The 27,566-nt window shown below is 37.2% G+C and overlaps 1 protein-coding gene across 1 annotated transcript in view; it reads left to right on the forward strand.

Annotated features, from left to right (window-relative positions):
- The window catches only part of MAD1L1 (mitotic arrest deficient 1 like 1), a 941,076-nt gene that overhangs the window by 420,072 nt on the left and 493,438 nt on the right, over window positions 1–27,566 (forward strand). Inside the window, exon 13 of the mRNA XM_044659988.1 lies at window positions 14,865–15,005. Coding sequence (XP_044515923.1) covers window positions 14,865–15,005 — 141 coding nt within the window. The remainder of the gene's footprint in view (window positions 1–14,864; window positions 15,006–27,566) is intronic.

Below are 27,566 nucleotides of genomic sequence, written 5' to 3' on the forward strand. Positions count from 1 at the left end.
TCCTTGTATATTTGAGTGATTAGACCCCTGACAGAGTTTTTCATTATAAAGATTTTTTTCCCAATTTGTTGTTTCCCTTCTGATTTTGACTACATTGTTTTTGTTTGTACAAAACCTTTTTAGTTTAATATAATCAAAACCATTTAATTTACATTTTGTAATTTTCTCTAACTCTTGCTTGGTTTTAAAGTCTTTCCTTTCCCACAGATCTGACAAGTAAACTATTCTGTGTTCACTTAACTTGATTATAGTTTCCCTCTTTATATTCAAGTCGTTCACCCATTCTGAATTTATCTTGGTGTAGGGTGTGAGATGTTGATCTAGACCTAATCTCTCCCATATTGTTTTCCAAATTTCCCAGCAGTTTTTGTCAAATAGTGGATTCATGTCCCAAAAGTTGGGCTCTTTGGGTTTATCATACACTGTCTTGCTGATGTCATTTACCTCAAGTCTATTCCATTGATCCTCCTCTCTGTCTCTTAGCCAGTACCATATTGTTTTGATGACTGCTGCTTTATAGTATAGTTTAATATCTGGTATTGCTAGGCCCCCTTCACATTTTTTTTTCATTATTTCCCTTGATATTCTTGATCTTTTGTTATTCCAAATGAAATTTGTTATAGTTTTTTCTAATTCAGTAAAGAAGTTTTTTGGTAGTTTGATAGGTATGGGGCTAAATAGGTAAATTAATTTGGGTAGAATTGTCATTTTTATTATGTTAGCTTGTCGTACCCATGAGCAATCAATGGCTTTCCAATTGTTTAGATCCAGTTTTATTTGTTTGGAAAGTGTTTTGTAGTTGTTTTCATATAATTGCTTTGTTTGTTTTGGTAGATAGATTCCTAAGTATTTTATATTGTCTAAGGTGATTTTAAATGGTGTTTCTCTTTCTTCTTGCTGCTCTAGTGTGTTGGAAATGTATAGAAATGCTGATGATTTATGTGCATTTATTTTGTATCCTGCAACTTTGCTAAAGTTGTTGATTATTTCTACAAGCTTCTTAGTTGATTCTCTAGGATTTTTTAAGTAAACCATCATATCATCTGCAAAGAGTGATAGCTTAAAGGCCTTATGAATTCCCTCCCCCTTCTCCCCTCCCTTTTTTTTTTTGACCTCCCCACTCCCCTGCTCCCCTTGGTTTATCCCTTCTAACTTTCTCAGAAGGGTTAGATAAGAGTTTTATGTCCCAATGGATAGTATAGCTACTCTTCCCTCTCTGGGTTGATTACACTGAGAGTAAGGTTTCATTATTACCTCTTAATGCTCTATTCCTCTCCTTCTTATAATAGTATTTGTCCCCTCCTTCCCATGCCCTCTTTGTGTGAAATAGAATATCCTATTTTTCTTATTCACTCAAGTTTCTCTTTGTGTCCCCTGCTATTCACCCCCTCTTTCCCATCCCCCATGTCATCTTAGATTATTTAGTGTTCCACCCTCACCCTGTGAATTATTCTTCTGATTACTATAATAGTGAATAATGTAATAGTGAATAGAGTTCACTACAGAGAATTATACATAACAGTTCTCTACATAGGAATACAGATAATTAGATCTCACTGAGGCCCTTAAAAAGGCAAATTTAAAAATTATAAGTTTTCTTTCTTTCCCCTCTGTATCTTATTTACCTTTTCATGTTTCTCTTGATTTTTGTGGTTGGATATCAAACTTTCCATTTAGCCCTGGTCTTTTCTGTGCAAATACCTGGAATTCTTCAATTTTGTTGAATGCCCATACTTTCTCCTGGAAATATATAGTCAATTTTGATGGGTAGTTGATCCATGGTTGCAGGCCCAGCTCTCTTGCCTTTCTGAATATCATATTCCAAGCCTTGCGATCTTTTAGCGTGGAGGCTGCCTGATTGGTGCTCCTTGATATTTGAATTTTCTCTTTCTGGCTTCTTGTAAGATTTTTTCTTTTGCTTGGAAACTCTTGAATTTGGCAATTATAATCCTGGGCGTTTTTTTTTATCTGGATTGAATGTCGCAGGTGTTCTATGAATCCTTTCAATGTCTATTTTGCCCTCTTGTTATAGGACTTCAGGGCAATTTTGCTGAATAATTTCTGTTAGTAATGGAGTCCAGGTTTCTATTAATTTCTGGTTTTTCTGGAAGACCAATGATTCTCAAATTGTCTCTTCTAGACCAGTTTTCTTGGTCTGTCACTCTCTCATTGAGGTATTTCATGTTTCCTTCTATTTTTTCAGTCTTTTGACTTTGTTTTATTTGTTCTTGTCTTGAGAGATCATTAGCCTCTAATTTCTCAATTCTAGTCTTTAGGGATTGGTTTTCGGCTATAATCTTTCGGTTTTTGGCTATGATCTTTTGGTTTTTGGCTATAATCTTCTGTTTTTCGGCCATAATCTTCTGGTATTCCTTTTCAATCTAGTCATTTCTGGTGTTCAATTTGCTTATCAGTTCATTTGGTTTCTGAGCCTCACTTTCCAATTGCAGGATTTACGTTTTAAACAGTTATTTTCTTGCCAGATCTCTTCCATTTCCCTCAAAATCTCAGTTTTGAACTCTTCCATAGCTTGTGAGGAGTTTTCCTTATTTGAGGAGGGTCCGGATGCTTGTTTGTTCTCCTCCTCTGTTTGCTCGGTTGTCTGGATTTTCTCTGTGTAAAAGTTGTCGAGTGTTAAAGACTTCTTTTTCTTGTTGTTAATCTTTCTCTTCTGAACTTCCTGAGTCTGGGTAGCCATCGTTAGCCCAGCAGCTTCTCAGGTTTATCCTCGCGCTCAGGGTCTGTCCGTGTTCTTTTGGCTCCTGAGGTCTGAGTTCTAGTTTTTTCCAAGGTCAAGCCCCCTGGTGGACCCCCTTGCTTGATTCTCTGCTGGAGGTTTCTTTACAAGTCTCAGGGTGCTGCTTCCACAGTCGTATACCCATCTGCACTGGTTCCCCACTCAGGGTTTCAGAGCTTTAGCTCATGGCTGTGTCTGCCTCCACCCACGCCTCCGCCCGCACCTCTGCTCTGAGCCCGCGTTCTGCTCCCGAGCTCAGAGTTTGTGTGTTTTCTTTAGCTTTTTGGGGTCCTAAATCTTGCTCCTCTCAGGAACAGGCCCCAGAGCTGCCAATGACTCGATGGGTGCCCCAAACTTGCTCTATTTCTTTTTAGCTGGCTTCGGCGCTATAGGTGTTATGTGTGGAGGGGATGTGGGTGGGGTGGTTGCTCAGCCCGAGATTTAGTGAGAGCTGTTTCACCCCTTTATAGCATGGAAATGCCCCAATTCCACTTAACTTCCACGCTGTGCCCTGTTGTGGGGTTCCTCCGTTCTTCTGGACTTGTTTTTATGTCCCCTTGAGGAGTTTTGTGTGTTTCGGTCAGGAGAGGTTAAGAGCTGCTTCTTACTCTGCCGCCATCTTAACCCGGAACCTACATCATGTTCTTTTACCAATTACCTGTAATAACAATTTTCCACAGAAGTTTTCTGAAATTATGAAATCCAAATTGTTTTCTTCCCTCTGTTCCCTCCCCCTTCCCAGAGATGGTAAGCAATTTAATCTGGTTACATGTATTATCATGCAAAACCTATCACCATATTGTTCATTGTTTATAAGAAATTACTCCTATAATAGCAAAACACCATAATACAAATCCAAATAAATGAAAGTGAAAAATTGTGTCTTTCTTCTGCATTCTGACTCCCACAGTTCCTTCTCTGGATGTTGATGGCATTCTTTGTCATAAACCCTTCGGAACTGTCCTGGATCATTGTATTGCTGAGAGTAGCTAAGTCTTTCACAGTTGTGATACCTTATGTTTGTATCTTTGTTTAGTCCTCCCCTCCCCTTCCCCCTTTTTTAGATAGCTTTTTTTCCTTTTTCACTACTGCTCATCATTTTTTTTTTTATTGTTTAACTTCCACTACCCTTTCTATTACCTTCTCTTACCTCATAAAAGAATTAATCACGTTTTTTTACAGAGGTTTTGCATTCTTGAGCCTTCTATAATATCTAGTACTTAACACCATGCTTGGCACATAGTAGGGCTTTAATAAATATCAATGGATTAGAGCCATGATAGATATTTAAAAATTTTTAATAACACAACTCATTAGTGTATCTAGTATGGAAAAATTAGTCATGCAGGTCATCATCTAGTGAGAGAGAAAAAAAAATCTTATTTATATATAATAGATATTGATAAATACTACCTGCTGAAATGATGTTATCACATTATGATGATTCCTTAGACTATAAAACCTTTGTGTGTGGAACTACACTGTTACCCAGGTAACGAGCCCTGCATCCATTTTCTGATGCATTCTCTAACTTACACTCACTCTTGCTTGCTCATATTTTTCTTTTCCTTCTCCCCTTGCCATTCTCTTTCCTTCTGTTATCTTTCTCTGTACCTTTCCTTTTCTTTCTCCCTTTTTTTCATACATTATTCCATTACTATATTTGCTCTTTAAAATGAAGGAAAAGTTAATTCATCTGCCAGGACCGAATGATGGTTCTGGTGATGGCATTGGTGGTGATGGTGGTAGTGGTGATTGTCATCATCTTTATTACTATTTATCAGGCAGTTTTCCCAATTATAATTCCCAGCTGTTAGCTGGGTTAATATGTACATAATATATTTTTTACTTATAGTCTATTGGATCGTTGTGGCTGTGCAAGGCATTTGCTACTTTTAGCATGGTTGTATTTGATATTGGGTATATGCCTGTTAGTTTGGGCTTGTCATAGTGTATATACATTGTATGCGGAATGCATTAAGTAGTAATTACCCCTCTGCTCTCTGTATGCCACCTTTTAGTGTACAGGAATATTTATTGCTGTGTTTCATGTAGATTTATGGTGCTATATAAATATTGATTTCTCTGACAAACACTTGGATGAGAAGCCTCCCCTAATACTTATAACCTTCTCTTTACTCTTCCTCTCTAACTCAGACCTGTCACTTTCCTAAGAACTTGTCCCCTTTCTTGCCTAAGAACATTTTTCTCTCTTTCTGCAAGTTTGCTTATTAACACAGAATCACAGAATCTTGGAACTGGAAGGGCTCTCCAGAGGCTGGTCTGGCCCTTCCTTCAACCTCCCAATTGAACCTCTACCAAGCTAAGGCATCTTGATTAGAGGCTGAAATTTCTGACATTACCTTGCCAGGCTTTAGAATGCTTTTATTGCTCAGATTCTCATCTTTGCCCGTTACACCACTGTTCTACTTGAATCCCTGTTCCTATATTAATTTTCAAGGTACTCTTTTGTGATAACAAAATCCCTAGTTTAACTCTTTTCCCTGTGACTTCTTCCCTCAGTTTACATTGTATTTGCACTGAACTTCTACAAAAGTACTTCAGTAAAATTTTGTATCTAAGAATTTTGGAATCGGAAGAAACTTTAGACATTGTTCCATCTTAGTATCTCATTTTACATAGGAGGAAATTGACACTCAAGTGGGGAGGTGACATAGCAAATATCTTATAATTTATACCAGGTTCCTTAATCAGTACTTTTCATACTGTGGAACTGGCTATGGAAACTGAGATTCCTGTTAGTAAGAGCTCATCTGTGTAGAATGGGGCATGGTTTACAACACATTCCCCTTTCAATTGGGATATTGATGCAAGTAGTAAAGGCCCCATTTTGCAGACGAGAACACTGAAACTTAGAGTTTTGCTTTGCTACAGCTCCCAGGGGTCAAACCAGGACTAGAATGTCAGTTTCATCTCTCCAAACTTGTTTTGCTCCTGTTAAGAGGGTTTTTCTTGCTCCCTTGCCTCTTAAATAGAAAAAGGGAGAAATTAAGAAAAACCCTCTTAACACTCCTCACTGTATCATGTGGCCATTCATGTGTAAAAACTGTCTCTGGTTTCTGGCACTTTGAAGCACCTGCTGGCATCTTGACTGTACCATGCACATAACAGGTTCTGAATTATGCTGATGAAGATTAGAACTTGCCAAGTAGGAAGTTATATAGTCAGTTCTTATTTCAAGGATGGATTATTTAGGCCCCCTCCCTTTTGTATCCTTCTCTAAGTGTTTTATGACTCATTGAAATTTTCAGGTAGCGGTGGGAGGGGAAGGGAAGGTGGAAGAAAGGAAGCTTAAATGTATTGATTTCATGCATGATCTGGTAGAAAGTTACTGGACTGGGCACATTTGGAGACCAGCTGTGTGAACTTGGGTAAATCTCTAGACTTTAGTTTCCTTCTCTTGAATATAAAAAGATTGGACTGAATGACCTTAAATTTTTTTTCATGCTCTTGTAGTGTATGTTTACATTCTGAATCTCATAGTATGTTACCTTTGCTTTTAGAAAGTAAGAATGGAGTCTTCATCATAAAAATCAGAGCAGTGAACACCTTCTGAGTAGTATAACACTATATAGAACATTTTATTGAGCTTAAAAAAAGTACAACCTTTCCTGACCTCTGGGATATTATTGTTAGATTTTGAGTTTCTGAGAGAGTACTTAGGAGCTTTTGGGAAAAGAATTGAATTTTGAGCAGATAATTGAGGGGTTTTTTTTGTTTTTGTTTTTTAAATTTTCCCTTGAAGTTTATTTATTTTAACATTTTTATCATGGAACCAGATAGCAAGATTTTGACTGTTTTTTTAAACACGGACAGAAATTGAATCAAAAAGGGCCATATGTATGAGTATGAGTATGTAGGTCTACACATACATTATCTTTATTTAGATTTATCTTTTAAATTGAAATCAACCCAGCAGTGCTTTCAAGAGAAGAGCAGTTCCTGAGCTAAGAAGACTTAAGTTAGACTCAGACCTTAGATACTGATTGTTAAAAGATCTCTGGGCCTTAGTTTCCTTATCTAGAAAATGAAGGAGTTTAATTTTTTTCAGACGTCCCTTACAGTTATAAATTTTTAATCCTATTTCTTTAAGTAGAATGCATGGCTTTGTGCAATCAAAAGGAATAGGTAGAAAAAAATGGGAGTATTGATGATTTCATCTGAAGATTGTATATTGGCCTTTTTACTATCAGAGCCAGTCCCCAACTTAATATAGGGACCTTTTCAATTGCATTGACTTATAATAAGCTGCTCCATTTTGGAAGGGAAGATCATACCAAAGTCCTTTTATTAAATATCTCCTACCTGTATATTTTTCTGTCTAGACTTGATTTCTTTTCCTCACTAATTGGACTAGTTTGATTCTGATGCCTACCCTTATACAATCCTTTGGTTGATTTCCTCATAAGTAACACAATCTATTAACATTCTCTCTTTGAATCAGTGTTAATTAAGCAAGAGGAACCTCTAGAATAGGGTTGCTTCTCTGCCATTGAAAAAGCATCAAATACAAAGTATCATTATGATTTGTAATTTCCCAAGCAAATCTTAGGTTCTGCTCTGTGCAGGAGGAAAGAAAATGCAAGCGAGGCCTTGTGTGTTTGTTTTTAGATTAATAGTTGAAGTTTTCTCGTGTGGAAATAGAAGCGATTTCACTGTGATTAGAATCCGTCATTAAAAAGACATTATCAGAGTCATCCTGCAGAATTCTTGGTCTTTTAGTGTTAATGACAAAACAATCTCTTAAAAAGAAAAGAGAGAAGGAACATTTTATTTTTATTTCTATTTAGAATTTTTCAACTTTGAAAGCCATGTAATGCTGAAGACTTAACAGAATAGAACTTTAGTGAAGTGAGGCAGTTTAGAGATTTATTGATCAATAAAAGAGACAATTACAGCTTGTTTATGAAAGGAAAAACCCCTTTGGCCCTTTGAGCAACATAGAGACTCTAATAATGATAACTCTGGTAACCAGCTTGAAACTATAAAAGTCAATAGGAAGATATAGGAATTCAATAAAATTATGACACTAGATAAACCTTTCCCCAGGATCAAATTTTCCACAGATATGTGACTTGTTTCAGTTATATTTTTAACTTTAATTTCTCACTTATTGGATTTTTTTGTCATCAACTAATTATAAAGTCTGTGGCAAATTGACAATTCCTTGCCCACTGATATGACAGAAAAAAGATGAGAGGAAGTCATGTGAATCAGTAGGCCTCACACCTGAAACCAGTGGTGCCAAGTTTTGGATTTGTGCTGTTGCTAGCTAGGTCTTCCTGATTTTCTCAGGATACTTCCACAAAGTCTTCCAAACAGAAGAATTTGCTTTATTGCACTATAAGAAATATGTTCCCTAACAAAAAGAAAAAAAAAGAAATATGTACCTTTGCTGGCTTTTTTGAAAAAAAAATATATTTTTTGGATGAGCGTAGGGATTAAGGCATATATCACAAAAATAATGATAGAATGCCCCAACGTTTGGGAAGCATTTCTTCAGTCCACTGAATAGGTGAATAATTTTCTCTGACCCTTTAGAAGAGTGACCATATTTTACTCTTTTCTTAGAATCAAAAATTTAGAGGTAGCAGAATCTTTGGAGACTCCTTTGAGACTTTTTATTTATTAATTTTATTTGGAGACTTAATAAATTTAATAAATAAATTAATAAAAATTTGGAGACTCAATCTTTGAGATGATTTAACCTGTTAGTTTTACTGGGATGTGCAGAGTTCATAGCCAAGCTGGATCAGCTTTTTCTTATCTCTTTTAGAAAACTTTTTGAAAGCAGGAACTGTTTGCTTAGTAAATAGAAATGGAATATGGATTCTGTCACCATTTCTTCAACTCACCATAGCTTCTTCTTGCCCACCTTTTCCTTATTAATACTCTTAATAATGCATCAATTGTGAAAGTAAAGCTCAGGATTTTGACTCTGAGTTTGCCTCTCTTATCTCTCAGAGCTCTTTGAAGGTAAGAGTTCTATATCAAGATTTAGCATTTTGTGGATAGTATAAGTTAGTGACAGAGATCTCTACCTCTTGGATGGATTGTTAAGCCTTTTTTTTTTTTTTTTTTTTTGCTTGAAATCTATTACATTTTGGACCCCGTTTTTCTGGAACCAGATTTTATAATTACTTTGAAAATGGAATATTTTCCATTCCCAGATGGAAAGTAAGGAAAGGTATAGAAGAGTGAGTAAAAAAGCCATGGCTTGTAGAATGAGTCTTTTGGGGCTTTGTTGTAAACAAGTGAACTCCGCATGGTATTCATGAAGATATGAATTTGTATGATAACTTAACACTATTTTCCCAACAGCCCCTGAAAGTAGATGAGGTTCATGTGACTTTGGTCAACAAGCCTAGAAACACTAATGTTAATTAATCGAGAAACATTAAAATAACACTATGTATCATTCATTCTTTGTGCGAGGTTCATGGGATATGAAGACAAGGAAGGAAACAATCCTTATTCTCTGAAACCATATACATATATAAGTATATCTAGAATAAATATAAAGACCACAAGGTACTTTGAGAAGATTACCACCAGTTGGGAGGATTAGGAAAGGTTCTGCTTGAGTTGAGGCTTGAAGGAAGAGATAATTCTCCAAGATGGAGGGAAAGAGGCAATGGAAGATGTCATTTTATGTGTGAGGAACAGAAGAAATAAGGTCAGTTTGGCTTATTGTAGGTTTTCACTGGGCCTGTAATGTCAGTGGGTGTGTAAAAGATAGGAAGGGAGGGAGAAAATCTTTAAAAACTAGAGAAATTGATATTTGATCCAAGGAGTAGTAGGAAGTCACTGGAATTTAGAGGAAGTGATGTGATGAGATCTAATTTTAAGAAAAATCAACACTTAATTTGTCAACATTTGTAGTATGGGCTTAGAGCAGGAAGATGTATAAGGCAAGGAGATCAGAGAATATTGCAATAATCTAGTTAAGAGATGATGGACAGACCAAATCTAGCATCATTTCTCCTTATGACTGAAGAATAAAGTATAGCATTATATGTGCGGTCCATCACTGACAATAATACCTCAAGGACTAGTTACAATTCCCCATCTCCCCATTCCATCTGCTGCCAGAGGAATCAGACCCAAGTCTCACAAAATTGTGCCTCTGCCTCCTGGGGATTCTGCCTCAACACTGCATTTTGTCCTCCTTCACCAGGAACATCAAAGAGAAGCAGGGGAAGTCATACTCAGGAACTCTCTAATACCTTCATTCAACCTTCCACCCATCCACTATGAACACACCAGCCCTGGAGGGAGAGCTAAAATACCCCTTTCTCTCCATCAACACTTCCAAATCCCTCAGCAACTTGTACTTCTTAAAAGGGTGCACCGAATTAAAAATTTTCTCTCTATTCAAATCATGACAGAGGCTGTTTACAATACTCCTGGATCATTCTCCTTCTCAAGGAATTTAGTACCTGTTTTAGCAATTTTCTCTTCTCTCCAAATCCTATTTAAATGTTGGACAATTTCAACACATGCTTGTTATCAATCCTTCAAGCTCCCTAACCTCTCAATTTCAGCCCCTTTTAATCCTTGGATCACACTCTTATTCACTAATATATTTTCTTGATTAAAAAAAAAAACTCTGAATTATTCCTCTTGATCACAGCCTCCTATCATTCCTTATCTCCCCATGCCTCATACTTCCAAATCTATTTGCCCCACATCAAAATCCTTAAATCCTTCCATCTCACAGTACTTTCTCAGGCTATTACCTCCTGCTATGACCATCTTCCCTTTTTAATTCTGACCCTATACTTAACCTATTCACCTTGACACTGCCATTTACCTTGAATCCCACAATCCCTTACATTGATGATAGAAATCAGAAATCAACCCTTGCTAAATGTTGGTTCTGAATTTATACAACTTTGCTGACTGGGTACATTATAAGTCTATGTTATACTGAGGGCTTGTACTAAAGAAAAACAATCCTTTTACTCTATATTAATTGATTCCCATTATCATTCTCCCCAAAGATTGCTCCACAAATCTCACACACACACTGCTATCTGTTCTCATCTCATAATTTTGTTTCATCCTGAAAGGATAGAGGCCAGTCAACATAAGTTCTCTTTCTTCCCTTTCCTTTTCTCTTAAAAATTCTTCTCTCTCACAATCTCTAATGAGATGGCCCTCAAGTTGGCTAAGGATCATTTCTCTACATATGCTGTTAATGCCAACCCCTCAAAGGTTTCCAGTAGATTGCAGCATCAGTCATTCCCCTCCCTCCAGAACATTCCATATCACAGCCCTCGAGTGAATGTGTTCCCCTAGGACTACCCTGGACCTTCTTTCCTCTCTATACCATCTTTCTTGTGAAACCACAAAAACTCTCATTGGTTTAATTATCATCTCTCTGTAGATGGCTCCCAGAGCTTTATACCCTCCACAAATCTTTGGTCCTCCATCACCTATGAAACATTTCAAACTGGATGTCTTGGAGACATCTCAAAGTCAACAAATCCATACATACCTTTTGGTCCAGCTATTTTGTTACAAACGAACCAAAATGAAAGACACAAATGAACAAGACTGTTTACAGCAGACTTTTTTTTTGTCATAGTAAAGATGTGGAAACCAAAAGGATGCCCATCAATTGGGGATTGGCTGAACAAATTGTACTATATAAATTCCATAAAATATTCTTGTGCCACTACAAAGGTACGGTTCCATAGAAATCTGTGAAGATGTTAGAACTGATACAGAGCAAAATATATAGAAATAGAAAAACAACTTGAGATTTAAGATCTTTGATCACCTATCAAACTACCAAAAAATTTTTTTACTGAAGTAGAAAAAACTATAACAAAGTTCATTTGGAAGAACAAAAAATCAAGAATATCAAGGGAAATAATGAAAAAAAATGGGAAGGAAGGTGGCTTAGCAATACCAGATCTTAAACTGTAATATTAAGCAGTGGTCATCAAAATACTTATAGTACTGGCTAAGAGAGAGAAGGGAGGATCAGTGGAATAGACTTGGGGTAAATGACATCAGCAAGACAGTGTATGATAAACCCAAAGAGCCCAAGTTTTGGGACAAAAATCTACTATTTGACAAAAACTGCTGGGAAATTTGGAAAACAATATGGGAGAGATTAGGTTTAGATCAACACCTCACACCCTACACCAAGATAAATTCAGAATGGGTGAATGACATGAATATAAAGAGGGAAACTATAAATAAGTGAAGTGAACAGAATAGTATACTTGTCAGATCTCTGGGAAAGGAAAGATTTTAAAACCAAGCAAGAGTTAGAGAAAATTACAAAATGTAAAATAAATATTATCCAGAGATGAGTGATGTCTTATATCAGACCATTGGCAGTACCAGACATATTAATTCACAAGCAATCTCTCCCTCTAGGAAAAAGTTCCCCATATATTATAAAACCATCATCCTACTACCAGTACTGTTCAATGGGCCTTGCTGACATACCCTTGCAATTGAGCTTACAAGATGGAATCAAAATGTTATCTTCACTCCTCCTATTAGAATCTTAGACCTGAGTCACTGACTAGAGCCAGGTCTAAGACATCACTCATCTCTGGATAACCTGCTCCAAAATGAAGAATCCAAGTACACCAGAGGACCTTTTTAATTCTATCATTTTCCTGATTTCATTCATTTGTGAATATTTGTGGACTTTTCCAAATTTTGGAGATTTCTCATGATCCTTGTTTATGAATGTTCCATGTTGTCAAATCTTTTATCAACCTGTTTTATGTAATAAGTAGATAATGTGGTTGATAACAGGGGAACTGGTGGTATAAGTGTGTCACCTGGGCCTGAGAGCCAGTAACTTCAGTAGCAGGTGATTAGAGACTGTCAGGGATGTGTAGCCTGAGCTGTGATGCCCAGTCGGTCTTCCTGCTACCTGTAGGCTCCTTTAAGGTGGAGAGTGAGAGGCCCCTCCCTGCTGGAGTCAAAGCAGAACTCAACAGGAAGTGAAGCTCACACACTTCTTGAATTAAATAGATGCTTGCCTAGTACTTCCTTTAGAGTCAACTGGTTGCTATTCTTCCCTCTCCTCAGCCCCTTTAGCTCAAGATGATGTTATAATAACTACAGAAGCTCACAGTTTCAGGCTAAGTGTTTATTTTAACACAGAAGGGAAAACTGAGGTAAGAGGGTTCAGGGCTCTAGAGAGATTGTTGCTAGGGGCGACTGGCAAGTGTTGGCTGTGGACTTAGAAGGTAAGGCCAGGCTGAGAGAACCAGCCCTCAGCCAGAGATAGTTTAACACTGCCCTGATGTTGTTTGGTCCACCAGCTGGACAGATATAGTTGATGAATTGGTGTGGAGGTGTCCCTGTTGCTAGGCTGCCCTAATCTAAATCCTGCCCACGATCCACAAACCAAACCTCCCTTCAACCTCCTGGGGTCCCCAAGGGGAAGTCAGGGGTAGCTGGGTGTCTGGGTGAGGTCAAGGAAATCAGAACCCCCAGGTTGGTTCTGCAGGGGTTTTTATAGTCCCAGCTCAAACTGTCAGCTCCTGGGACTAGCACCTGCTGGGCCAGAGTTCCATTCTCCTAACTGACAGGATTGCCTAGGGTAATTTTGCAAATGCAAGAGATCTTGCATAAATCCTGCATTACACTTAGCACTGTGTTTGGTACAGCAGGATTGTGTTTAACTTTCCTACAGCTTTCTTCTTCTTCCCCTCACCCCCTTATTATATAGTTCTTTCTTTTTTCAAACCATAACTATCACCGTAACTGAAAACCCATCACCATTCTTATTTGAAAATAGTACATCATTTCAATATCTGTATTCCTTCTCTCACTCCAGGTAATTCTAATAACCTGTTAATTTAGTCTCATTTCACATGAATTATGTGAATTATATGAATAAAATATGATTTAAGTGCTTCCTATGGACTAAGCATTGAGTTTACAAATACAGAAGTAAGTTAGTTCCTGCCTTTTAGGAACTTAACTTTCAAAAGGGGGGAGACAACAAATATTGAGCAGAGCAATATGCAAGGAAAGATTGTTTCATGTAATAAAGTGTGACAATGTAGAAGTTCATTGTTACATTGTTTTTCAAGGGCAATAATAGTGTTGATTTTATTATATTCCTCAGAATAAGAAATGGAAAAAGGGAGGTGTTAGCTTGGTACTTGCACCAACCAAGTAGAAAATATCCAGGGTAAATATGAGAATACTTGGTTCTGGGGAATACAGAACTTATGGTTTCCTGGCAAGGTCTCAGGTGGTCTCATTTATAGCTACAGCAATAATAGAGTGGAAAATGGAAAGTGGTTGAAGTGAAGATGAGGGCACATACTGAATATCTAGAAACTATTCTTTTGCTCCCAAGACCTTTTGGACACAATTATGAACCTGTGTTTGAATATCTTTGATTCTCTCTCTATCTTGATTGCTGCTGATTCATTGGCTCAATATTTGGAATAATGATTATTTTCTTTTATAGTCATTATTCTGGCTCTTTGTTGATATTGACTGTAGTTCTTAGAAAGTACAAGTGAAAGAACAATCAAAGGAAGTTTGGTATAGGCAATAATTGTTTTGGAAACCACTGCTTTTAATTTTTGAAACATCATTCAATAAAACAAAGAACTCTTGGGGATTGAAAGGATTTCTCCAACCCTTTTGGAAAGTAAACACTAGATAGAGTCTACCTTCTTATCCTTTCTAAGACTTCAATCCTACTCACATAGACAGGTGTTTTTCCTACTTCTAGGCATTTGGATTACCTACTTCCAAGTCTACTTCCTTTAGGATCATTTCATCCTGTTTCTCTCTAAATCTTCTTCCTAGGACTTTGCTACATTTTTCTTATCTTTTTCCATTCTTCTACCCCTTTCCCCCCTTATTTGTTCCAACTGTTTTGCTTTTCTCCATTCCAAGTACTTTCTTCAGAGTTCAGAGAAATTAAGTATATTTGCCTTTGGTCATATAACTATTAAGTGTCCAAGGTGGACATTAAGTTTGGGTCATCTTGACTCCATGTGCAGTATTCTATCCACTATGCCAGTTTCTCTCTCACAGTTGCACAATCGCCTTTTAATAATGACAGTAAAAGGACGGAAATCCTTGTGTTTTTCTTTGCCTACAGGAGCGAGATGTAATGAGATCTATCTTGAACTCCTTTGAAAATGATCTGTCCCCAGCAGAGCACTCTCCCCAGTTGACCCTTCAAGTCCGTGAAGCTGAGGAAATGGTGCAGAATTTGCATGCTCATTCTGCTGAGATGGAGGTAAGTGAGCCTTCGAATCAGCTCACTCTTGAGAGGGACTTTCTGCAATGAATAAGGATGATGGTGGCAATTATAGTGGTTCTTGGCATAGTTGGTGTTCTTACTATCACTTAAAAACACTCCATAATTTTTGTCTTGTCTTGTATTCTGAAAAGCCCTAAACATTTTATATTTTTTCAGTATGACTTAAAGAAATAATTTACCCAATAGATGAATCCTGCATTTTTAAATGGTTTTTTTTTTTTTAAACCCTTACCTTTCATCTTGGAGTCAATACTGTGTATTGGCTCCAAGGCAGAAGAGTGCTAAGGGTAGGCAATGGGGGTCAAGTGACTTGCCCAGGGTCACACAGCTGGGAAGTGTCTGAGGTCAGATTTGAACCTAGGACCTCCCATCTCTAGGCCTGGCTCTCAATCCACTGAGCTACCCAGCTGCCCCCTAAATGTAGTTTTTAATTTATAAATTTATATCTCTTTGTTATACAGTTTCTCATCACCTCTAAACAAAACTGAAGATGCTCCATGTCTTCTCTCTTCTCCCATTATTCACTTAACCTCTGGCCAAGTTATTGACAAAAGTAAAATGGAGGAGAAATCAAAATAACCAGGAGTTTGAATTCTTTACAAAGTCTTTGGACAGACCTTGGAGCTTGATTCCCAAGGATGTACCAGATAACACTGATGTTCTTTCAGAGGACAAAGTGTAGATGCAATGCCAGATAGAAGTATCAAATTCCAAATACTTGAATTATAGTTAGGATAAGATTGAGCTTTATTTTAATTCAGTTAAATTTAACAAACTTTGAAGTGCCTATTATGTGTAAGGTATACAGATAAGTATACCTACTAGTGACAAGGATATATTAAAACAAAATTCTCACCCTCAAACTGGAGTAATAAGATGTATACATAATATACAATAACATAACATAATATATAATTAATACAAAGGAGAAAGTATATCAAAGTACTTTTCTTTGTCTTCTTTTTTAAAAAATCCTTACTTTCTAAGTATTGGTTCTAAGGTTGAAGAGTGGTAAGGGTCAGGCAATGGTGTTAAGTGACTTGTCTAGGCTTACACAGCCAGGAAGTGTTTAGGGGTAGATTTGAACCCAGGACCTCCCATCTCTAGGCCTGGCTCTCATTCCACTGAGCCTCCTCTTATTGAAGTACTTTTCAAGGATTGAGGAAGGACAAATCAGCTCTGATTGGAGGGATCAGATAAGTTATGGATGACATGAATTTCATATTGAAGGTGGAACAAGATTTCATTAGGCAGAAATGGGAATGGGAAGGTAAGTGATAGAATCCATTCATGGCATTGGAGGTGGTGTGAGCAAAAGCATAGATATTGGAGAGACCATAATGAAAATAAGGGATAGAGAATAATCCAGTTGGCTTTTAAATAGAATAGGAGAAAAAGTGTAATGTGAGAATACTTGTAGTAGGTTGGAACTGGGCTGTGAAGGGAGGGGGATCTCAAATGTTAGGTTTAGAGGTTCCAAATTTTGAATAATGGACTGATGTTTTCAGAAAGTGCATAAGCAAAATTATGCTGGCAAAATGTGGAAAATTGTAATGTAGGCCTTTTATGAACTGTAGCTTATAACAATAGCAGTAGGAAGGAAACTAGAAATATTAAGAAATAAGTTTCTGAACTAGGGTGGTAGAAGTGGGAGTAGTAAGCGACTTCTTTAAGAAATAGCAATACAATCAATAAGACTTGTCAACAGATTTAATGTGGGAAATGTATTTGAAGAAAAACTCATTGATGACCCAGACATTTTGAGCCTTAGAGATTGGGAGAAATAATGGTATATTCCACAGAAATAGGAAAGTTAGGAGAGCTTGATTGATTGGGAAAGGGAAAGAGGGAGGGAAGATGATATATTCAATTTTGGATGTGTAATTAGATCTTTGAGGACAATGCTCCCTTGAATTTAAGGTGTTAGATATATCCAGGTGAAAATATCTGGTAGATATTTGGAAATGGGGATCTAGAACTCTGGTGGAGTCATCAAGTTTAGAGATGTCAATTTGACCCACCCCTAGGAATAATTAAATTATTGAACCCTCATAGAAGAAGAAATTGCAGGAGAAGAGAGAGCAGGATTGGAGCCAGTTCTTGCAAGGCCAAGGGATATTGGTCTTCAAGAATTTTAATTTTCAATATTCCAAACATTCAGTATATAATTAGGAAAAGATTGAGTTTTAACAACAGACAGAGAAGAATAGGAGAAACATGAAAGTTCAGTCACAGAAGTCAAAGAAGAAGAGAACAAGGAGGAAGCATGCTGTCAAATCCTTCAAGAAAGTCAAGTATAATAGGGACTGAAAAAGGCCATTAGATATTAGTAGTGACATTAAGGAAAGCAATTTCAGTAGAGTGGTCAGCTCAGTTAGGCACTTTGCAAGGGACTAGTGTGTCCCTAGAAGTAGAGTCAGTGATTATTTTGACTAGGCCAGTGATGGGCAAACTTTTTAAAGAGGGGGCCAAAGGAAAGGAAAAGCTCATCTGTCAGTCTGTTTCTAAGGCAACTCTTTCCAACTTTCATTGTATTGTATCATACTCATTGGATTCATCAGATTAGCTAATAATGTCCTGCTGCCCGATAGAATATTTCAGGGGGCTGCATCTGGCCCGTGGGCTGTAGTTTGCCCATCACTGGTCTAGATATTTGATGGGAAAAAGGTGGAAAGTGGTATATTAGGATCAGTGAAATGTATTTTGGTCTCGGTCTCTCTCTCTCTCTCTCTCTCTCTCTCTCTCTCTCTCTCTCTCTCTCTCTCTATGTATGAGAGAGACCTAAGCATATTTTCAGCTGGTGGTAAGGGAGCCAAGAGATAATGAACATTTTCTGTTGAGGCAGATAGGGAAAAGGATGGGTAGAAAATTCCCAGTTGTTCATCTCAGTCTTTTGACCTTTATTTTTTCTATATTTATTTGACCTATTATTTTATTTATTATCCCTCTTCTGCCAGAACAGAAATGATGATGCTGTTGATTACTTAGGATAATATGTATATAGAGTCTTTCTCTATTATTCTTCTTCCATCCTACTACTCCATTCCCTTTCTAGGAAAATAGTTGCAGAACATGACAGAGATATAAGACAGGATATCTGATGATGGAGAGAAAAAGGATTTCAGTGTTTCAGGAACTCAAGAGAAGAATATTCTTTCTACTGCCTCTTTTTTGATGGCACATCTATCAAAGGAAGGAAAAGATGCCTTTGATTTTGTGAGGTGTGTTTTTGTCTGCTGCAAAAAGTGATGTTAAATCACCTGGCCTTATCTTAAAGAGGAGCAGAAGGAATCATGGACGGTTTTCTGCACTTAATAGGAACTGAAGAAATGTCGAATATTTGGAAATGCCTCATTTTGTGTCTAATAGGGAAATTGGGGCCTGGTTGAGGGTTGATAAGGCAAATAACTGTTTTGTGCTGATGTGGTGAGTTACTGGGCTTGTTAATAATCGATTAGAAGTGTTTGTTCTTTAAAGATTTATGTGCATTTGTTATTGGTCAATTCTGCAGAAGGATGAAACAGCATTCAGTTCTATTTTTTCTTCCCCTTTCTTCATCCTTCACTTCTTTTTTCTATCTCTCCTCTCTTCTTTACTGCTTCTTCCCACTATTTATTATAAATGTGAGATTATTACCATATTGATATAATTACTAGTTGATCTTGCCTGTTTTTTTTAATCTTACCTCTCTATCTTGAATTTCCTGAAATTGAAGATGAAATATCTCTTGGTTAAAGAGTTTTCAACTTTTTTTTTTTTTAATGGGGATTTTGCATGGATCCTATCATTGTGATTCATATGAGACTTCATCTGCAGTACTGGATAGGATACTGCAAGACCTATAATGACACCATATGTGTCAGTGCATTGATAAATCACCATTACTTTATTCATTTCAATAAAATGTGTTGTTATGAGAGATACAACTGATTGACTAATGCAAAGTAGCAGAGGTGAAGTCTTTGCCCTTAAGGGGTTGAAAGTCTAATTAATTCACATGTACTAGCTGATCTTTTAAAGAGCTATACTATTGCACAATCTATATAACATGGTTTTTATCATTAACATTTTGTATGCTATTGCTGGCACTTACTCAGAATGGACTCTTTTCCAACAGGACCACCTCCAATTGTGCCAAGTTCTGACCAGAAAAGACTCAAAAGAGAGCCATGATTTGGATCTTGACCCAAACCATCCTCATAGTTCAGATTACACCCAATTGCGAACTCTATGCCAGTAATTCCATTTTCTGCTTTATTTTAATAGAAAAGAGAACTAGGCAGAGCACATATGAACCCAGTTGAATTGGGTCCTGTCAAAAGCTGTGATCTCGTAATCAGCTTTTGAATTTCATTTTGATGGCAAAATGTTTATCATCAGCCTTTTGAGTAATGTACCAAATTACCCTGATAGTTTACTCAGTTTCCCTCTATGTGGTACAATGTCTGTGTAGAGGGGGGAAATATATGCAGTACCCCCAGACTTAGAAACAGCTGGTGCAATTGTAATTACTGAACTCTAATTTTAAATTTATTATTTGAAAGGTTAAATCCAGCTCTACAAAGTGAAATCATCATAAATATAAGTGCATTAATAGCCATTTTATTACAACACATTTGGCTCCATATGAAACATTAATGAAGAGAGATTTGCAGGGAAGACTCACACTGACACCTTCAGTAGTCCCCAGCATTTTTTACATTGAGAGATTTATACTGTCTGTACTTACCATATGTACCCTTATCAATTAATTATGAGGCCAATAGTTTTGGCACATCAAATACCATATGTTCTGATTTTTTTGTATACCAGGAGAATTAGGTACTCTGTCAGTGACCTCAAAACTCATTGACCAGATTTCCTCACCTTATCAGCAGCTGTAAGAGTTGTACATATGCTTATTCAAAGTGCCAACACTGCTGTGGCTTGTTAACAGACCTCGTAAAAGGGGATCTTTGTGCAGTGAGGTGCTTAGCTGTCACCTTCTCTATTTAATATGCTTAAAATTTAAATGCAAAGGGAGTTGAAATGTTTAGCTTATTGGCTCAAAGCTTTGCTTTGTTTTTCTCCTTTGCCTCTTTTGGTCATTCTTTTCTACCATTCTTACATTTTCATTCCTTCTTCTCCTAAGGCAGCCTCCCTTCCTTTTTCTTCCATCATTTTCTTCCCTTGCTATAGACATCTCCCTGTTCTCCCTCCCCCTACTTCATTTCTCTTCCCTCCTCTTTTTTTAATCTCATATAGAAAGAAGGAGCCTTATTTATAGACTCATATTTGGAATGTCAGAGCACTAAGCTGCTGTGATGAAAATTATATTTAAACCAAACTTAAGTAAAAAGTGATTTTTCAGATTTTCATACTGATTTTTTTTTTTTTAGGATGGCACACTGATTAATCCTCTGGCCTTTTTGCAGTGGGTATAGCAGGCTATATGTTAATTATATTTGGAATACATCCTTGAGATGTATTCCTCATTTTACAGATGAGAAAACTGAGACTCCAAAAGTGGCAAGTAACTTGCACAAGGTCATACTAAGATTTTGTGGCAGAACTTGAACTAGAAACCATGTCTCTTAGTCCATTTCTCATATATAACAAGTTTCTGATGACTTCAACAGAAACCTTGAAGTGTCAGTGATTGTTCTTCCTCAAAGGTCTCAATGCTTATAGTTTTCTTAATATCTCAGAATATTTCCCTAAAGTTTTCTCTTTCCTTTACTGCAACATATGGTAACATCTCAGCTTAGACTTATCTCTAGAGGTAATATAGATACAATTCGTGTATCAGTTCCTCATTCACTGAAGCAGTCAGAAAACTAAATCTTTTTCTCCTTGAGGAAGCAAATATATTACTTATACACTGTCTAAGCTATAACATAGTTTGGTAAATTTGGGACTCCCTAGTGCTGGATCACTACTTTTTCCTAACCCCACTTCCTTTGTCTCCTTAATCAGTTAAAGCACCACTTAGCGTATTTTCCAAAGGAGAATTACATAGCTTTTGACCTATTTTTGTGGTTCTTGAACTTACTCACACTTGCAGGATGATGACAGTACAGTATCAATAAAGTTGCTAGGATCTGAAATCTTGGCATTTGTCTGTGATACTGAAATCCTAGATAGCATGGATATCCACAGGGCTTTGGATCTTGTCACTATGCCAATTTTATTGTAGAGTGTTTTGCATTATCATTGTTATGCTCATTCTGCCATCCTGTGCATTTTCTACTAATCATAAATCAAATAACAAAACTTTTAACTGGGACAGAGTAGCCAATCTTCTCATACAGATTCCTACACCAATAGTGGGAGAGTGAACATTTCCCAAGTAACTCTGGATCTTTAGCATTCCAACTGGAAGACCTGAACCAATTTTAGCTTGCAGGAACTACTCATGCCTCACTGTTAATTTTATTCCTTATCTTTAACTACTCTTCCTCTTACACTTACACAGAGTAGCTGTCTGCCATTTCTATAGAGTAGCTGCTATTACCTGCTGTTGGAATTCTTCAGTGAGTTGTAGCTGTTATCTGCTTAAGTTGTCTTTGGCTTCTAGGACTTCTCTCTTTTGAGAAGGCTTACTCTTATTTTACTAGTCTGCTGACTTGGCCAGCATGTTTAAGACTAGTCAACACCTTTTTGCTCTTTTGTTAGTCAAATCCAAAGGCACACAAAAAGGTCATTATTTTTTTTCTCCAAACCCTTGGGAGTTCACTAACCCCTCTAGAGGAAATTTCCCCATATTCTTTTGATATTTAGGTTTCTACTAGCATTTTAGTTTCAATTCCCATAATGACTTAGGCTGTTAGTATAGGGGCTAACCAAATTAGCTAGGCACTTCCAATCTGTCAGTGAAGCATTTGGCCACACTGGTATAGATTGAGGTATATTTTGGCCAAAAGATACATATTGAGGGGAGAGGAGGAACTGACAACATTTGACTTGTGTTTCTGCCTTTGGTCCTGGGCTTTTGTTTTCATTACACACAGAATTTTATAGTTTTAAGGGGAAAAGATATCAGTGACAATTCAAACATACATCATTTCACAGATGAATAAACTGAGGAAAATTAAGGCAGACAATCTAGTTAATTGAGTCCATGCTTCATGTGGGAGTGTAGATCCTCTGTATACCCTTTTCCTGACAATGCTGTGAAGGCAAGGATTCTTTCCCTCTCCACCACTGGCCAGATTTACATCTTGACTTCCTGATGGCCACTTGGAAACTACTTTTTCTACCCTGCTGTATCATCTTAGGGTCATCGGCTTTTCTAATACAACAACCTTGGAAGAGGGAATTGTAAGGGGTTGGCATACAAGACTCAGTGATGAATCCCCTGTAACTGTAAGCTAGCAAGCTAGCAAAAAGCTTCATGTGCCCATATTATGTGAATCCCAAGAGGACAGCCAGAAAATGTTCATGACATGTTCTCAAGGGACTGGGGGATGTCCCTGCATTTGATTGGAATTTTTAAGAGTTTTCTAATAGGGAATGTTTTGTTGTTCAGTCATATCTTACTCTTTGTGTCTCTGCTGGCCATACTGTACATGAGGTTTTCTTGCTGAAGATAAGAGAATAGTTTGCCATTTTCTTCTCCAGTGAATTAAGGCAAATGGAGGTGAAGTGACATGTCTCTGTTCACGTGGCTAATAAATGAAGCTGGATTTGAATTCAGGTCTTCCTGACTATAAGCCTGGTGCTCTGCCATTGAGGCATCTAGCTATCCTTCTTTAATCTCATTTTTTTATTAAATCATTTATTAATATTCATTTTTAACATGGTTACACGATTTAAGCTCCTACTTTCCTCTTCACCCCCCGCTGTCCCCCCCACCCCCATAGCCGATGCGCATTTCCACTGGTTTTAACATGTGTCCTTGTTGAAGACCTATTTCCAAATTGTTGATAGTTGCATTGGTGTGGTCGTTTCGAGTCCACATCCCCAATCATGTCCTCCTTAGCCCATGTGTTCAAGCATTTGTAATCTCATTTCTTTTTATAAGGAAAGAAAATGTATTTTAACATCAACCTGATGTAACTAACTAATGTATTTGACCCAAATTCTGTTGTTTAAGTGTTTCCTTAATTTACTTTATTGTCTGTTATTTTGGTTTTGCTACTCCCTCTCCCATCCAATCATTTCATATGTCTACCCATTTTGTTTTGGAATTCTTCATATTTGTTGTTTCTAATGGCACAGTAATATTCTATTACATTCATAAACCAATTTGTTCAACCATTCCTTATTTGTTATGGCCCTTTAATTTTTCTTTGTCCTGCATTTTCACACCTGCATTTCTTCCTACTTCCTATTTAAATCCTAATTTGATGCTCCAAAGCTTATTTTATGTGGTGCCTTTTAAGACATTGTTACAAAGAGTTAAAATTGTCTGTTGTAGCATTTCATAAGCAATCACTCCAAACTAACAAATAGCTCAATTCCTTTGGGGAGCCTTGATGGGCCCTTGAACACTACCTGCCTTGGTTGGGAAAATGCAGGAAGCAGAAGATGAATTGGCCCTGACTTTCTTTAGAGAGTTTAAAATTGGGTTATTTTCTGTACCACGTTTGGGAAGAAGAGATAACTAATGTGTGTTTACAGTTCATTTCCGTTTACCACAATGGGACAGAAAATTCCACATGGGCCTGACTCTTTTAATGTGGAAGGGTCTGCCTGTGTCTGGAGATAGAGCATTCACAGTTGTCTTTCCCAGAAGCTCATGTTGGGGGGTAGGGGAGGACCAGGAAGCATTCTCTAAAGTGGCAATGTTTCTTCTGCCCACCAGATGGCAGCAGGTAAACCCTGCATGACCTCTTCATTCTGAACTGTGCTACAGTGCCTCAGTACTTTCTCACCTGCCAGAGATCCTGGGCTGGGCAAGTACTCTACACCCAGGAGAGAAGAAAGTTTTTGGTGTATTTGTTTTTGCTACAGGGGCCAAAGATAGATAAAAATGAAAATGAGAACAAATCTCTAATTTCAGCCCTCATGTGCACCGGGCTTGGAGGACATCCTTGTGACAGGGAAGGCTTCGGGCATATTGTGTCTGGATACTTTTTACTTCTTTTCACAAAATCCTAAGAATGTGGGAGCCTAGGAACTTAGGAAGTTGGCTGGTCCAAACTCTTCATTTCACAAGAGAGGAAGGCCTCTGGGGTGGGGGTGGGGGTGAGGGAGGGAGTGGCTTCCTCAAGGTCCCACATGGTGTAGTCAGTGACAGATCACTCTGGAGTGCTGATCCCCCTTTTACTGTATCCTGTTCCTTAAGAATGTCCTGGGAGAAGCTTTACAACTCTTGTATACATTTCTTGAGGGGCTGGGGCAAGGTAGCTTCTGCAAAAGAAAGACATTTCTCATTGTCTGCCCCTTAAAAAATATACTAGAAAACTTTTTATTGCAGGCAAAACAGACTAACTGGATTTAAATCAGTGATGGGCAAACTTTTTAAAGAGGGAGCCAAAGGAAAGGAAATACTCATCTATCAGTCTGTTTCTAAGGCAACTCTTTCGAAGTTTCATTGTATTGTATCCTGCCGGAAGCCATCGAGGCTGTGAGGTTAGCATGGCTACTCACAAGCTCTGACAATCCAGCATGGCAGATTGTCAGGAGGATGGAGATTCCACACTCAGTTTACCCTATGTGACTCTTTTTATAGTGACATTCACTTGTATTGAAATTATTGCAATCAATATCCTTATCCTGCTCAAAGAAGACACAGAAAAACAATACAGTTTCATGGCAAGAACAATCACAGCCACAGACTACCCACTATCCCAAAATAAACCCCTGTACAACCCCCAGAGTATAGAAATTTCCCCTAGAATCAGCCCAGCAGAAAACCAGCAGTTAGTGAGTTAATGCAAGTTTCTAAAGTTCCCAGCAAGAAAATACCTGGCCTGGGTTTGTTTCCAAACTCCTACAGACCAAAGAAACAGTGAAACACAAAGAAATTAAGGCAATGACAAATTAGCACAGAATCACCCCACCAGAACCGTATTCTTAGTGATCCTATAACAGAAAGAACACCATGGGAACAAAACTAGGATCAAACTGATATTATTGTATCATGTTAGATGTAATCAAATACCATAACCATTTCCTTGATTTATGATGAGAATGAAGAATATAATGTAAATATATACATGATTTAATTAGTCAAAAGAAAATTAACTATTATGCTTAGCTAGGAACTGATGTACTTGTACCTTATGCATGGCTGAAAAGAATAAGTTCAAACTAAGCCAGCCCATAATGAATAATTCTTGATAAGCTTGCTTCTTTGTTTAACCACAGTAAGATAATTAGTAAATGTCAATCTTATGATGTTTCAAAAGTTAATATCTGATTTTGAATGTATGGGAAGAAAAAAAAACCTGTATGAGATCATAAAGAAAAGAGGGTATAAAAATGAAAATCAGCAGATGGCACTAGAGAAGAACAGCCTCTGCAATTTGACTTGCACTCTGGCTCATTTTCATTTCATTCTTCGCCACGCCATCCTACCTCCAGAGACCCAACCAAGAGAAGAGCAGGCTCTTCACAGTATCCTACTCATATCATTGTATTGTATTCATCAGATTAAGAATAATGTTATCACTTCTCGGCCTTTTGGCTAAGATCAAGTGTAGATTAAGAATAATGTTGCCTGGCCTGATCGAACATTTCAGGAGGCTGCAGTTTGCACATCACTGGTTTAAATGATTCCAATTTTGTTTTGATTTACATTTAAATTTTTTCAATTTAAATGATTCCAATTCCAATTCCAAATTTGCCAATGTCCAAAACACCATAATATGGAACAATTTGGACATAAGGTTTCTTCTTTCCATTAGGCCAGATCAATGTGTTGACTGGCCCCATTGATGCCATATAGCTTCATTACATCTACAAAGAGGGTATTGTTGTCTCCAGTCTTCTTCATATAAGACTCAGTGGTCAAGGGAAACTTAATGATGACAGAATGCTCAAGCTCGTTCTTTTAGGGTCAGTTGGGTGCCTTTGAAGTCTCAGTGTCTTGGGTAGCTATAAGGTGATCAATATACAGATGTTTTTGTGACTCTGGACATCATTCACCACTGCCTTCATGGCCTTCAATACCTTATACTTGGCTTCTTTCATGGGAGGGGAAGGGGACAACCAGCACCATCTAGCGGGGAATATTCTGCCTTTTTTGGGGGAAAAATATTGATTAAAGACCTTTTTTTTTTTTTTTTTTTTTTTGTGCAGAGCCCTGTGACAGACACTAGGGGAGAACAAAAATGAAAACGATTATCTGCCTTTGTGAAACTTATAGACTAACAGGGAATATTTAAAATAACTATTATTCAAGGTAGAAAATAAGTATAAAAATTATCATGAGAGGAAAAAGGAAAGATCATTTCCAACTGGAGTGGAAGATGTCCACTGGGAATCATTTATGGGGAGGTCTATGAAGAATGGAATAGGTGATATTGAGCTAAATTTTGAGGGATCTATGGAATTCTAACATCTAGAGACTAGGACAATTTGGGAATGGAGCACATTCTATGAACAAGTCATGGGATGATTAAAGGAATGCTTTGAATTCCTATTACGTGTCTAACAGTATGGTATAATGGGGGAATCAGGAGAAGCATTGAAATTTCAGTCTCAACTTTTACAGTGAAAAAGATTAGGCATCTCATTTAACCTCTCAGCTTTGATTTCTTCACTTTTGAGAAGAGATTGAAATATTAGCCCTATCTATCTCACAGAAATATTTAATCAACCTTTCAACCAGCATTTATTAAGTATTAATTAACAAAGTAAAAAAAAATCAGCAAAACTAACCAGCACAGGACAGTCTCAGAGTAAATGAAATGCTCCAAATTTATATTACTCTACCACTGAAAGAAGAGAGGAAAATAGAATTCCCCCATCTCTTTTTCAGGATCATGCTTGATCATCATAATTATACAGTATTCAGTTTCAGTATTGGTTGTTATTTTATTTACATAATTGTGATTATTTGTAGATAGTTTTAATAGTTCTCTTTACTTCAGTTCCTGTTCTTCTCCGAAGAAAATTTCATTTTCATAATTTCTTATAGTGTACAATAGTATTCTATTACATTCATGTTCCACAGTTTTATTTAGTTATTTCCAATCAATAAGGACTCTCTTTTGTTTCCACTTCAATGCTACCACAAAAAGTGCCATTATAAATATTTTGATATATACATGATTTTTCTTTGATCTTCAAGTAATTCCTAATATTAAAGGTAATGGACATTTTGGTCACTTTCTAATCAAAATTCCCAATAGATTTACTGAATGGGTAGTCTAATTCACAGCTTCAACATTAGTGTATTAAAGTATATTCTTTTCCAAGACCCCCTCCAACACTGATTGTACTCATTTTTTAGCTGTTTTGCTGGATCTGAGGTAAAACCTCAGAATTCTTTTATTTTCATTTCTTTCATTATTAGTGATTCGAAGCAATATTTCATATAGTATTTTCCTTCCTTCCTTCCTTCCTTCCTTCCTTCCTTCCTTCCTTCTTTCCTTCCTTCCTTCCTCC

The sequence above is a fragment of the Gracilinanus agilis genome, chromosome 1, assembly GCF_016433145.1.
Source record: "Gracilinanus agilis isolate LMUSP501 chromosome 1, AgileGrace, whole genome shotgun sequence".
In the NCBI taxonomy this organism is placed as follows: Eukaryota; Metazoa; Chordata; class Mammalia; order Didelphimorphia; family Didelphidae; genus Gracilinanus; species Gracilinanus agilis.